This window comes from Pyrus communis, chromosome 1, assembly GCF_041283825.1.
Source record: "Pyrus communis isolate YQ-2024b chromosome 1, ASM4128382v1, whole genome shotgun sequence".
NCBI lineage: Eukaryota > Viridiplantae > Streptophyta > Magnoliopsida > Rosales > Rosaceae > Pyrus > Pyrus communis.
The window spans coordinates 12,181,756-12,196,002 of record NC_142565.1 but is presented as its reverse complement, the minus strand read 5'-3'; the positions used below and the strand labels follow the sequence as shown (position 1 = coordinate 12,196,002).

Below are 14,247 nucleotides of genomic sequence, written 5' to 3'. Positions count from 1 at the left end.
AGCAATGAATTGGAAGCAGTTATTGTTAAAATATGAACCTGCTAGGGTTTCGTGGGCTCTAGGGTTTAAGCCGTGAGAGAGAAGTGTTGAAGATGTTTTCGTATATTAATTTTCTTCACAAGAAGTACAAGCTTTATACAATAAGAATTAGGCTATTCTAGGAAGTCTACTTATACAAGGATTACATAAATCAATCTATTCCTATAATAAAGGAAAGGAAACAATCATACTCCAAGATATTGTCGCTTAATACTCCCCCTCAAGGTGGAATGTGAATGTCAATCACACCCATCTTGCCAAGTAATGAGTGAAACATCCCTTGTCCAAGCGGCTTGGTAAATATATCAGCCAACTGTGCTCCAGTTCGAACGTAAGCTGTCGTGATAACCCCTGATTGAATACGTTCACGAACAACATGGCAATCGATCTCTATGTGTTTGGTACGCTCGTGGAACACGGGATTGGCTGCTATATGAAGAGCCGCTTGATTGTCACAATGCAGTTTTGCTGGCACATGATGATCAACTCGTAAGTCAGCCAACAAGTATTTCATCCATGTAAGCTCACACGTCGCAGAGGCCATGGCACGATACTCCGCTTCTGCTGAAGATCGAGAAACGGTGGTTTATTTCTTAGTCTTCCAAGATACCAATGCTCCTCCAAGGAATATGCAATAACCCGTGACAGATCTCCTTGTAATTGAACATCGAGCCCAATCGGCATCACAATATCCAGCCAAGATTAGGTCCCCCTTTGAAGGAAATAGAAGTCCTTGTCCAGGTGCCCCTTTCAAGTATCGCAAGAGACGATGGACTGCACAAGTATCGCAAGAGACGATGGACTGCATCTAAATGTGGTTTTCTTGGTTGTTGCATGTATTGGCTGAGTACATGAACTGCATATGAAATTTCCGGTCTAGTGATAGTAAGGTAAATAAGTTTACCAACAAGTCTCCTATACTTCGAGGCATCATGAAGAATTTGCCCTTTCGTTGGAGATAACTTCAAATTTTCTTCCATGGGAAATTTTGCAGGTTTGGAACCCAGTAAGCCAGCTTCATCAAGAATGTCAAGCGTGTATTTCCGTTGCGAGATAGAAATACCTTGAGAAGACCTAGCCACCTCTACGCCGAGAAAGTATTTTAATGGTCCCAGATCCTTGATTCGAAACTGAGTGTGAAGAAACTGTTTGAGATCACGAATGGCCTCTTCATCATTGCCTGTGATGATCATGTCATCGACGTAGATTAGTATAGCTGTGAATGAGTGATCACGTACCTTGGTGAACAAGGAATAATCGGCCTTGGATTGTTGATACCCAGCTTGGTGTATAGCAGTGGAAAATTTGTGAAACCAGCTTCGAAAGGCTTGTTTAAGCCCGTAAAGTGACTTGTTGAGTCGGCATAAATTGTGCTCCCCCTGACGACGAAGACCAGGAGGCAGTTGCATATAGACTTCTTCCCCAAGATCTCCATGGAGGAAGGCATTTTGAACATCCATTTGGTGGAGAGACCAACGACGAACAGAAGCTACGGCCAAAAGACATCGGACGGTAATAAGTTTAGCAACTGGGGCGAAAGTCTCTTTGTAATCGATACCTTCACGTTGTGTAAAACCCTTGGCAACAAGGCGAGCTTTATAACGCTCGACAGACCTATCTGAATGATACTTGACCTTGTAAACCCATTTGCAACCAATAGCTCGATGACCGGGAGGAAGACGAGTGAGAGTCCAAGTCTGATTTTGTTCCAAGGCTAGGAGTTCAGCTTGCATGGCGGCTTGCCATGCAGGATCACTATTAGCTTGCTCAAAGGTAGTGGGTTCAACAATGGTGGAAATAGCACAAGCAAAAGAACGGTGTGAAGAATAAAGATAAGCATAAGAAACATAGTGAGATAAAGGGTAACGTGTACCTGACATGGAAGAGGAGGTGGCACTGGGAGCAAGAGAGTGTACATGATATAAATGATAGCCCTGTAGTCGTACGGAGGGTTTTGGAGGACGGTTGGAGTGGCGAGTGGCAAGGGGAAGAGGTGAGGGGGCAGGCTCGGTGATGAGAGGATCCGGGGAAGGGTTGGTGGCATGGATAGGGGGTGTGGCTTGTGGTGGGTCATGCGGTGTGTCGTGTGGTGTGTCGTGGGATGGAAGGGGGATGGTAGTGGTGGTAGGGGCAGGTGGGTCGATGGTAGTATCAAGGGGAAGGGGGAGAACAACACTATCAGGTTGGTGATCGGGGGGTTGGGAAGCAAAGGGAAAGGTGTCCTCATGAAAGATCACATCACGGGAGGTGGAGAATTTGTGGGTAGTGAGATCATAAACACGGTACCCCTTTTGACCAAGAGGATATCCAACAAATATGCATTTCCGAGCACGTTGATCAAACTTGTGTGTGGGAGTGAGATTCGTGGCATAGCATAAGCAACAAAACACACGCAAGTGATGAAAATCTGGAGGTGTACAATGTAAAAGCTCAAATGGGGTTTTGTGATGGAGGAGTGGTGTTGGTAAGCGATTGATTAAATAACATGCCGTTTGAACACTTTCCCCCCAAAAAATTAAAGGTAAATTGGCTTGAAAACGAAGTGCTCGCCCAACATTTAAAAGATGGCGATGTTTTCGTTCAACGACCCCATTTTGTTGGGGAGTAGAGGGACAAGAAGTGTGAAACACAATACCCTTGCTATCAAAAAAGGAACGTAAAGAAATGAATTCAGCCCCATTATCTGCCCTAATCGTCTTGATCATGCGATTGAATTGTGTTTGAACCCAAGCAATAAAAGAACGTAACAACCCGTGTGTTTCAGATTTTAAACGCATAAGATGGATCCAAGTAAATCGTGAATAATCATCAACAATAGTCAAAAAATATCTAGCCCCCGAATGAGAATTGACTCGATGGGGTCCCCAAATATCACAATGTATTAAATCAAAAGGTGCTTGAGATGAAATAAAGCTTGACGGAAAAGACAAACGAGTTTGTTTAGCAAAGGGACAAATGTCACACAAATGACTAGAATCAAACATAATAGTTGGAACTTGCTTGGTCAAAAGTTGTAAGGGACCGGTGGAGGGATGTCCTAAGCGTCGGTGCCAAAGGTTTGAATGACGGTTGACATTGTGAGCTAAATGAGGATTTTGTGTTGACGACAAGTAATAGAGCCCATTATATCGCTTGCCCAGGCCAATCGTCCTCCTCGTAGCCATGTCCTGTATCACACAAAAGGTAGGAAAGAAAATCACTATGCATTGTAGAGACTCAGTGAGTTTGCTAACGGATAACAAATAAACTTGAAAATTTGGAACATGTAACACATCATCAAGTTTAAGAAGAGGAGTTGCTTGGACGGAACCAACAGATTCTATAATGGCTTTTCCCCCATTCGGCATTTGTACATAATCACACATAGATTTCTTGTGAAGCAAGTGAGGTGAAGGAGATATATGATCCGTTGCCCCACTATCAATGATCCAATATAGGTTTTTCTGTGGTAAGGCTCCTGACATTTTAGACAGAGGTGTAAGAGTACCTGTGGCGTTTGCAAAATGGTGAGGATTACCATCCAAGTTGTTTTTCTTGAGCATGGCCATGATTTGGTTGTACTCTTCAAGAGTGAACTTGGGGCTGTCACCGCTGGTTTCATGATGGTGCTGATCCGTGATTGTGGCGACTTCACTGCCAGTCTTTATTTGATTAGCCGCAGGTTTCTTCTTGTTAGGAGGAATCATCTTTTTGCCATGGTATTTGTGCCCCGGTGGAAAGCCATTGAGATAAAAACACCGATCTACGGTATGATATTTTTTATCACAATATGAGCATTTAATAGAGGAGTTACCTCGTTGTGCAACAGATTCCCTATGGCTTGTCAAATGCATCGCATGCAAACTGTTTCTATGACGAGTGAGAGATACCTCCACTTGTTTCTCTTGTTGTAAAACAAGAGAGTATGCCTTCCGAGTGTCGGGAAGTGGCTGCATCAACAAGATTTGCCCACGTACTACGGCATATGACTCGTTTAATCCCATGAGAAACTGCATCACTCTTTCCTTTTCATCACGTTCATTGATCTTCTTCAAACCCCCACAAGTGCATGTCGAGGGCTCATGATAGGACGTCAATTCATCCCACAATGCCTTTAGTTTGGTGTAGTAGACTGAGATCGATTGTTGCTCCTATCTGTGCTCAACAATTTCTCTCTTAATTTGATAAACACGTGAATCGTTCCCTTGAGAGAAACGATCACGTAAGTCAGCCCACACATCTGTTGCTGATGTGTAGTAGGAAACGCTGCTTGCAATGTCTTCATGCACAGAATTCAGGATCCACGCGAGGACCATGTCATTGCATTGTTGCCACAATGCAAATTGTTTATCTGTTTCAGCAGGTGGGTCAATGGTTCCATCGACCAAACCTAGCTTGTTCTTAGCACTTAAACTGATGCGCATAGCACGGCTCCATGTGTTGTAGTTGTCTCCTTGAAGGGTTTTGGAGACCAAGATATTCCCAAGTTGATCAGAAGGGTGTAATAAAAACGGGTTCGAGAGATCAGTAGCCATCTCTAATGGTTTTGTGTTGGTTCCTGAATCACTCATGGTGTCGATGTTGTTGGTTGTGGTGCGGAAGCGTTGAAGATAGGTGGGGTATTCAGAGTCACCAGAAACGGTGCTCTGATACCATGTTAAAATATGAACCTGCTAGGGTTTCGTGGGCTTTAGGGTTTAAGCCGTGAGAGAGAAGTGTTGAAGATGTTTTCGTATATTAATTTTCTTCACAAGAAGTACAAGCTTTATACAATAAGAATTAGGCTATTCTAGGAAGTCTACTTATACAAGGATTACATAAATCAATCTATTCCTATAATAAAGGAAAGGAAACAATCATACTCCAAGATATTGTCGCTTAATAGTTATCTAGTGCATTCTTGCACATTATATGTTCGACGAAAGACACACGATTTGACCTAGATATAGACACAATCAAATTCTTTAAGTCTTGGAGTTCCTACGACTTAGGGATTGGCATGCACTGCAAGTAATCATAACTCCTACAAGGGTACTTCTAGATATCCTCTAGGATTCTCCCATCTTAGAACAAGGATTCTATCCTTAAAAAGGTCTCTCTTCCCCTGGTATAAATACATTCATCTAAGGTTCATCTATGATAACGCAATCTAATAAACTTCAATTCTCTTGCCCATTGCTTTGAGTCTAAAGTCATTCACTAACTTGACCGTCGGAGAGCCTTTGGTTGGGACACACTCCCCATCCCCTGGTCTTAGGCTTGCTTACTGTTGTTTACTGTCTTGTAGGTTGCCCAAGTTTACTTGGATTTGTGCACAACCACCGTTCATAGAGGTGCTCGAATTTGGTTCCAACAATTTCTAAGTTAGTTTCCTATCTCGTGGACTGAAGGTTTGTTTCAGATTTGTTTCCAAGTAGGCTAGTAGTGCTATTTTGTTCTCTAAACATTCTCCTCCAAGAAGAATTAAAGAATTCCGAGTGCATTTGAGATTAATCAAGAATTCTGAAGTTTAAACCTAAAACTTTTATTTTTAGAAAATGCACATAATGAAATAGGAATTGGAAATTTTGAATACTTAAGTAGTGTGTTCCTTCAAAATTATTTTTACGTTGCCGTTCCGTTAATGGAGTGTGTATATATATTACTACGTTGAATTGCGTTCTGGCAAAGAAACTAATTAGTTTTCTTCAGTGTCAGAATTTAATTTTGTCAATATTCAGCAAACATCCAAGGATAACATGGTTCGAAAGTTCCTATATATACCCACCCACAATTTCTTTTATGCATCAAACCAAGCATATTCACCACAAGAGCACAACTAGAGAGATAGAGAGAAACAGAGAAAATGAAGAGTTTCATTTCCAAAGAGTCCATTGTCCTACTAGTAATTCTTCTTTCGGCAATTTGCTTGGTCGCTGAAGCTCAACAATGTCGTCCAAGCGGCAAAATCAGAGGAAGGAAGGCCCCTCCTGGACAATGCAACCAGGAAAATGATTCTGATTGTTGTAAGCCGGGCAAAATGTACCCAACCTACACATGTTCACCGCCATTGTCTGGGAGCACCAAGGCCACCCTCACCCTTAACAGTTTCGAGAAAGGTGGAGATGGTGGCGGTCCATCAGAATGTGACAACCAATACCACAATGACAACACACCAGTTGTGGCACTGTCCACCGGATGGTATAGCAACGGAGATAGGTGCCATAAACAAATCAGAATTAATGGTAACGGACGTAGCGTGTTGGCCATGGTGGTGGATGAATGTGACTCTACTGAGGGATGTGATGCAGATCATGATTACCAGCCTCCTTGTCCTAACAACATTGTTGATGCCTCAAAAGCTGTTTGGAAAGCCTTGGGTGTGCCTGAAGACCAATGGGGTGGCCTAGATATCACTTGGTCCGAAGCTTAGTTACATTAATTAATTTCCGTCTTGCTTTGCGTATATGATCGTTGTGGATTGTGTTCTATAATATGTTACAAGTACTATACTATTTAAGAAGTCAGTATATTTAAACTTGTTTTTCTTATACTTTGTCTATTGTAAATTATAAAGTAATATTACATAATCATATACATATCACTCGACTTCTGTTTTGTTCTAGTTCGTTATCTAGGTCTTATCTCATACCTTCAAGCAGCTGTCTTTTTGGCTATTCTTTCTTTGGTGTCAGGGCATACCTGCCTTCTTATCACAACAAGTTAAAAAAAAAGTGAGAATGTGAAAGTAAAAAAGTCTTACATCGGTGGAGAAACCTTGTAAGAACTTTATAAGAGGTTGGGGTATTTTCCTTATTGATAATTGGTTTTATGGTAGAATCCTAATTTCTTCATGGTATCAGAGCATGTTGTTCCACGTGTGAAGTCAAATGGCCACCCGCGCTCCACGACACCCCATTGTGTTGTCCACATGTTAGACTTGGAAATACACCACATGTGAGGGGGCGTATTAAGAATGAATCTCACATTGATGGATGGAGGAACCTTGGTTGGGCTTATAAGTAAGTTGGGCTACTCCATATATTGTCAATTAGTTTTACAATGACTCCAACTTTTTTCATGGTATCAGAGTAGGTTGGTCCACGTGTGAAGCCCAACAGCCACATTGTTCCACATCAATTCGTATTGTTCACGTGTTTAACATGAAAGTTCGCCACACTCGAGGTAGTGTGTGAGAATGTAATGTTAAAAGAGTTCCACGTTGGTGAAAGGAGAAACCTTGAAAGAGCTTATAAAAGGTTTGGCCACTCCCCATATTACCAATTGGTTTTATAGAGGAATCTCAATAATCTTCACGAAAGACAGGAATGTAAAATCTAAATTAAGCATGTGGTACAATATCTTAGTGGCTAACATGTTAGTTTTCTACCTATGCATCCCGGGTTGAAAATTTCCTCCTTTCCTAAGTTATTATAATAGTTTCGAACCCTTCCCCTTCCCTTAATAATAATAATTTAAAAAATAAAATCTAAATCAAGGTTTACTAATTAATCAAAAATCCCCAAAAGGGACTTATGGTCGCAACACATACAAGCATCATTTTTATTTTTACTGTTATGCTCCTAATTTGAATTTATCCGGATGAACTTGGTTGATTCCTGTACTAGAAAAACCCTTTATCATAAAAATATTCCTTAAGATGTTCAAAAACTGTTATAAAAAAATAGACGAAAAATGAGCCTAAACAAGCTAAATAAGAGACCTATTAATGCTTGGAACTTTATAATACAAAAACCATTTTCACTGGTATTAAAATTCATAGGAGCTGGCATTCAACTTTTCAGAAGATGGTACCATATTTGCAATCATGAATGGACAAGGACTGTCTGCTCTCCCACTTCCGGTGCCCTTCTGTTTGTGTGATCACGGTTAAACCACGTTAATATTTTATATTACTATTCATTTTTGTCTTATTATCTCTATAAAAATAAAAAAAAACAATATAAAATGTTGATGTGACTTAACCGTGATCATACAAAACAGGAGGGCACGGAAAAGCACCGGAAGTGGGAGAGCAGACAATCCTTGTCCATCATGAATCAATATGATCCTTCTAGTACCGGTGTAGGTGTCACGGTCTGCTGCGTTCCAAACTTTGATTATTCACCATCATGGTGTTATATAATTAACTTGCTTGTAATTGCTTATGAGTTACTAGCTCCTTGGAGTAAGACGATATCACGCTAGCGGCCCAATTTGGATAAGTCATGTTATGAGTCCTAAACTTGCTATCCTTGAATGGAAAATCAAGTATAGATTCCCTATGCCGTTGGATTGATTATTACAGAGAAAACTATGAAAAATTCTTGAGTAAGTAGACTGGAGATCTTTGTATTCCGAGAAAGAGTTCATGGTAACATTTTTTACGAATTGGTAATTAATGTCACTCTCTGTATGTCCCGTTGGGGGGATATAATAATATGGATTATCTTTAATTAATTAAGATTTTGGCGCTTAGTATAATTGGGAAGGATTTATTTTCAAGATGATTCAGGTAGTAGAAAAAATTTTCAGTGTGCCGTCACACAAGATGGTATATTACGTATTTCTATATAAATGGTGGGTTATGTATGTTAAAATGTTAATAAATTAAAAATTAAAATTTTCCGCCACTTGCATAAAAACACGTAGTGTACCATCCGTGTTCCCATCACAACTAAAAATTTCTCCAAGCAGTGGACTTCTCCGTGACGTTGATGGAGTGTACAGCAACAGCTTGCATAGCAAAATATTTATTGAATGTTGATTGTTATTTTTTCCAGGTATACAGCTGTGTGTGTGTGTGTGTGTATTATATGCCACCCTCAATTGCTTTTAGGCATCAAACATATCCCAATTCATAAAAACATTCAGAAAAATGAAGAGCTTCGCAATTTTCTCAAATGGTTCACTTGTCCTTCTAATCATTCTCCTTTCAACAATTTGCTTGGTCACTAAAGCTCAGCAATGTCGTCCAAGCGGCAGAATTAGAGGAAGGAAGCCCCCTCCTGGACAATGAAACCAGGAGAATGACTCTGACTGTTATTTAGCAGGCAGAATGTGCCCAACATATACATGTTCACCAACATTGTCCGGGAGCACCAAGGCCTACCTCACTCTTAACAGTTTCGAGAAAGCTGTGGAGATGGTGGCGGTCCATCAGAATGTGACAACAAATACTACAATGACAACATCCCTGTTGTGGCATTGTCCACTGGCTGGTATAACAATGGAGGAAGATGCCTCCACAACATTACCATAAGTGCTAATGGGAGGAGTCTGGTGGCAATGGTCGTTGATGAGTGTGACTCTACTGAAGGATGTGATGCTGACCATGGTTATCAACCGCCTTGCCCGAACAACATTGTTGATGCCTCAAAGGCTGTCTGGGATGCCTTGGGCGTGCCCAAGGACAACTGGGGTGGCCTAGATATCACATGGTCCGATACTTAATTTAATTTATAACTTACCTTAGTGCGATCAGTCTAGCTTGTTGCTTTGGTTGTTTTTATTAAGGTGCAAGTTAGAAATACAGTTAGAAATATAGTTAGCAAGTTTGTTAGTATTTGGTTAGAATTGTTAGGCTTACTAGTATAAAAACAAAGTGTGTAATCTTCATTCTTTCAGTTAATATAAGTCATAATTCTCTCTCTAAAACTCTTTCTGTTCATCTTTGTTCTCTTCATCTTTCTTGTTGATTTTCTCTTCAAGTCTCAAACATTACAATGTAGTTAACATGGTATCAGAGCCACCAGGCTCATGCCATTGATTCTGGTGGTTCCACTTCCCATTATTTTTCATCTGTTTCTAGCTTAGGTTCTTTCCAAATTTTTATTAGATGTTCGATAAATTTCTGGGTGCTTTCGCGATCGTTCTTTTACTTCTGGGTTGATTTTACTCCGAAGTCCGAGAGAGAGAGGCCTCTCCATCTTCCTCCGCGTAAAACCTGTGATAAAACCCCCAAAACCCAAAACCCCATTAATTTTTCTCTAACAAAGCTTCAATCTTTTGCTTTAAAGAGATCAAAAATCCCATTTTCTGCAAAACCCAACTCTGACCCTGCAACAAAATCGCCAAAACCCACAACAACAATCGTTTCTGGGAGGTTTTCTGAAGTGGGGTTTGCTGGGTTTCTTCAGTTTCTGATTCACGCCATGGATCTTGGTGGCTCTAAATCATCTGGATCTTCATCGTCTTCGATTTTTCAAGAGTTGAATGTAAGATTTTAGTGTGAGTTTGCCACATCATTTTATCTGTATTATATTAAATAAGAAATAGAATTATACATGTATTAGGAGATAGATAATATAATTATTTATATCAAAATTGATTGCGAATAGAACTCTGAAGGAGTGGTTTACGCCACTCACATAATGGGATGACAGTTTTCCTTAATAGGAGGAAACTGTCAACAGTTGGATATATATGGATTTGGTCTCTCCTCTCACTCTTATGCTCATTAAGAAGTTTTCCCTATTGAAACTGAACACCAATTGCCAGAGAGGAGAAGGCTAATTCAAGAACCATTTACTATGAATTCATCAAGTAAGTTTTACAGATTGTTTCTATAAAGTCAATGCTATATTTGATTGTGATGTTAATTGTAGTTCCTTGTATTTAATTGGTTTAGATTCTTTATTTGAAAAACACCAACATGTGGTATCAGAGCCACCAGTTAAATCATGAACTCAATTATTTTGACTTAAAGAATATAAAGCTGAAACGGTGTCGGTTGTCTTTTGGGTATAAAACTTCACTTTTCTTCCGCTGTTCTGGGTATAACGATGAACTTTTTCTCTTCAATTCTTATATGGCGGCTGTTCAATTTTTCTTTTCTGATCTTGACATTTGAGATTGATCTCAATTTTATCAACTCTACTTTTCGTCTTATATTAAAGGTATGGACCTTAATTTAGTTTTCTGCCATTTCGATCATTATTTCATCAAAAATCTATAATCTTGTCTAATTAAATCAGATAAAGTTTACCTTTTGTTTAAAATTATTACTGTAATCGTTTATTTTGAGTTCGTTTTCGATTATGGTTATAGTTGTGAACCTTGTCTGAATCATATTAGAATTCATTGGAAATCAAATTTAGTTGAATTGATTTGTCTGATGGCCTTCTGTAAATTTTTTGTTTTTGTCAATATCTTGGATCGACAAATATGAATTTTGGGTTGGTTTCATTAAGATGTTCAATTTGCTACCAAAGTGGTTTATTTGAAATTTTGCTCTTAAGAAATCAAGTTTCGTTTAACCAGATTATGGTTTATGAACTGTAACAAGTAAAATTAGCCTCCAAAGGGGTTGTTTTTGCTAGGATTAGTCATAAGCTAATGTATAGTGAGCAATGGAAAACTTGGATTATGTATTGTTCTTCTTGCCTAAAGGTGTGGATTGACATAATTTCTGGTGCTTTATTCTTGGCTATGCAAATGTTTGAATGTTCATCTTAATATATAGAATGGTTTCTTGCCCAAAGGTGTAACCAGTTTCTATAGTTGAATATGGAGAAAGCTTGTTCAACTTTCTTGTCATAGATATTATGAAATTCAAACACTTATGAAATTCTGAACAACTTTCAGGTCTCAATATTCTGAATCTCATCAATATTGAGAAATTGAATAGGAACAACTTCAAAACATGGAAGCAGCAAATTGACATGAATCTGGGACTTTTGGAGTTTGCGATTGCTTTCAAGCAGCCTAAGCCACATGCCTTGACTACCGAGAGTACAAAAGAACAGAAAGATGCATTTGGAAAATGGGAAAGAGCAAATGAAATGTCCCTGCTTATTATGCAGAATGCTATGGAGGAACATATTAGAGGAGGCATACCTTCATGTGATTTGGCCAAGGATTATTTGACAGCTATTGAGGAAAAATACAAGAGGTCAGATAAAGTGGAGGCAGGGTCTTATTTATCCTCTCTCACTTCTGCCAAGTTTGATGGGATTGGGAGCATCAGAGAACACCTACTCAAGCTTGTCAATATTGCCAACAAGCTGAACAACTAGGATGTGCCGATTTCTGAGCAATTTCTAGTGCACATGGCACTTGGTTCTCTATCAACTGAATATGAACAGGTCAAAATCAACTACAACACACAAAAGGAATCTCGGAGTGTTAATGAACTGATTGCAATCTGTTGTCAAGAGGAAGAAAGGCTCAAGAAAGGCAAGGAAGAAGCTGTCAACCTTGTGAATATGGGAAAAAGGAAGAAGGCTGCTGCATTCAACAAATTTGGAAATGCTGGGAACTTTCTAATCAAATCTGTAAAATTCAAAGCAGGTTCTTCTTCTGGAACTAAAAAGGGTGCTCAAAACTTTGGTGTCTATGCTAAAAATGTTCCTTCCTCTAATCTGAAAGTGAGTAAAGATTGTGTCAAAAAATGTCATTTTTGTCAATCAACTGAACATCTTAGAAGAGATTGTGTTGGTTTTAAGGCTTGGTTGATTAAGAAAGGTATCAAAATTGTTGATGTTTTTGTTACTGTTGAATCAAATTTAGTTTTTGTACCTCAAAATTCATGGTGGTTTGATACTGGTTGCACTGTCCATATCACTAATTCATTTCAGGGATTCAAAAGCCAGAGGGAACCAAGTAGAGAAGCCTACATAGTGTTTGTTGGAAATGGGACAAAAGTAGATGTCGAGTCTGTTGGAAGTATCAAATTAGAGTTGTCTTCTGGTTTTATTTTAACTTTGAACAGTGTCTTATATGTACCTTCTATGAGAAGGAATTTATTTTCAGTTTCTAAGTTTGTAATGGATGGTATTTCTTTTATTGGAGATAATGAAAGCATCAGACTTTTTCATAAGAACCAATTTGATAATTTACTTGGTTATACTTTTCCAAATGGGGATTTATGGCAGCTTCAATGTACTTATGTTCAAGAATGTTTCAATATTGAAAATTCTGCTTCTAAGAGAGTGCTCTCTAATGATAAGTCATCTATGCTTTGGCATAGGAGATTGGGGCATATCTCCAAGGATAGAATGAAACGTTTGATGAAAGCTAGTATGCTGCCAGAATTGGATTTTACTGATTTAGAGTCATGCATTGATTGTTTTAAAGGCAAAACCACAAGTACTAAGAAGCTAGGTTCAACTAGAAGCAGTAACTTATTAGAAATGATACACACAGATGTTTGTGGCCCACTTCCAACAAAGACTATCTGTGGTAATCTCTATTTTGTTCTATTTATTGATGATTTTTCACGGTTCACTTATCTTTATTTAATTTCTCAAAAGTCTCAAGTTTTCAATTGTTTTAAAGTCTTTAAACTGGAAGTTGAAAAACAATTAGAAAAGTCTATTAAAGTTGTTAGGTCAGATAGAGGAGGGGAATTTTTTGGCAGGTACACAGAAAGTGGGCAACAAAATGGACCTTTTGCCTTGTTTCTCCAACAACAAGGGATAGTGGCACAATATACAACTCCGGGAACTCCACATCAAAATGGAGTAGCTGAGAGGAGAAATAGAACGTTGAAAGACATGGTAAGAAGCATGCTATCTCATTCTCAATTGCTAGAATTCTTATGGGGATAAGTTATTAAGACTGCCAACTATATTCTTAATTGTGTGCCTAGCAAATCTGTTCACTCTACTCCATTTGAAATCTGGACAAGCAGGAAACCAAGCTTAGCTCATTTTCACACTTGGGGTTGTAGAGCAGAAGCACGACTTTATAATCCTAATGAAAGGAAGCTTGATCCAAGAACGACCAGTTGTTATTTTGTGGGTTATTCAGAGAAGTCAAAGGGATTTAAATTCTATTGTCCTCATTCTCATACTTGAATTTTTGAGACAAATAATGCAAAGTTCATTGAGGATTTCAATACACTCCACTGTCAATCCAAGAATTCATATGTTTTTGAGGAAATTGATGAAACACAAGGGCCATCTTCTAGCAATACCGTATCTCTGCCTATTCCCATGCAAAGTGTAGCTTTTGAGAATCAGGTTACATCCACTCAACAACCTGAAATCAATGTAGTTCCACCTCAGATTGCTGATATGCAACCATTACAGTCGCAAGAAGAAAACATAGTAACTGCACCAGTTCTGAGAAAGTCTCAAAGACCAAGAAAGTCAGCAATTTATGATGACTATTTGGTTTACTTACAGGAAGTCGAATATGATTTGGGAGATGATGATGATCCTACCTCTTTTCAACAAGCTATGCAAAGTGATAAAGCTGCCTTTTGGCTTACAGCTATGGAAGATGAATTGGCATCTATGCAGAAAA

The 14,247-nt window shown here is 38.9% G+C and overlaps 2 protein-coding genes and 1 pseudogene across 2 annotated transcripts; 2 read left to right on the top strand and 1 right to left on the bottom strand.

The window, feature by feature from the left end:
• Nucleotides 1-4,169: 4,169 nt before the first annotated feature.
• On the bottom strand, nt 4,170-4,589 carry LOC148699179 (uncharacterized). Its single transcript, XM_088691262.1, has one exon. It carries the CDS (start codon nt 4,587-4,589, stop codon nt 4,170-4,172), a length of 420 nt encoding a protein of 139 aa, XP_088547388.1.
• A 1,176-nt stretch (nt 4,590-5,765) lies between these two features.
• On the top strand, nt 5,766-6,451 carry LOC148699178 (putative ripening-related protein 1). The gene has a single exon (XM_088681849.1). It carries the CDS (start codon nt 5,864-5,866, stop codon nt 6,428-6,430), a length of 567 nt encoding a protein of 188 aa, XP_088537975.1. The 5' UTR covers nt 5,766-5,863; the 3' UTR covers nt 6,431-6,451.
• A 2,424-nt stretch (nt 6,452-8,875) lies between these two features.
• Nucleotides 8,876-9,450, top strand: LOC148699177 (putative ripening-related protein 2; annotated as a pseudogene).
• Nucleotides 9,451-14,247: the final 4,797 nt, after the last annotated feature.

What these genes read in the sequence shown, in the direction of transcription:
- LOC148699179 (XM_088691262.1), bottom strand. Translation starts at nt 4,589, where the DNA reads ATGAGTGATTCAGGAACCAACACAAAACCATTAGAGATGGCTACTGAT.
- LOC148699178 (XM_088681849.1), top strand. Translation starts at nt 5,864, where the DNA reads ATGAAGAGTTTCATTTCCAAAGAGTCCATTGTCCTACTAGTAATTCTT.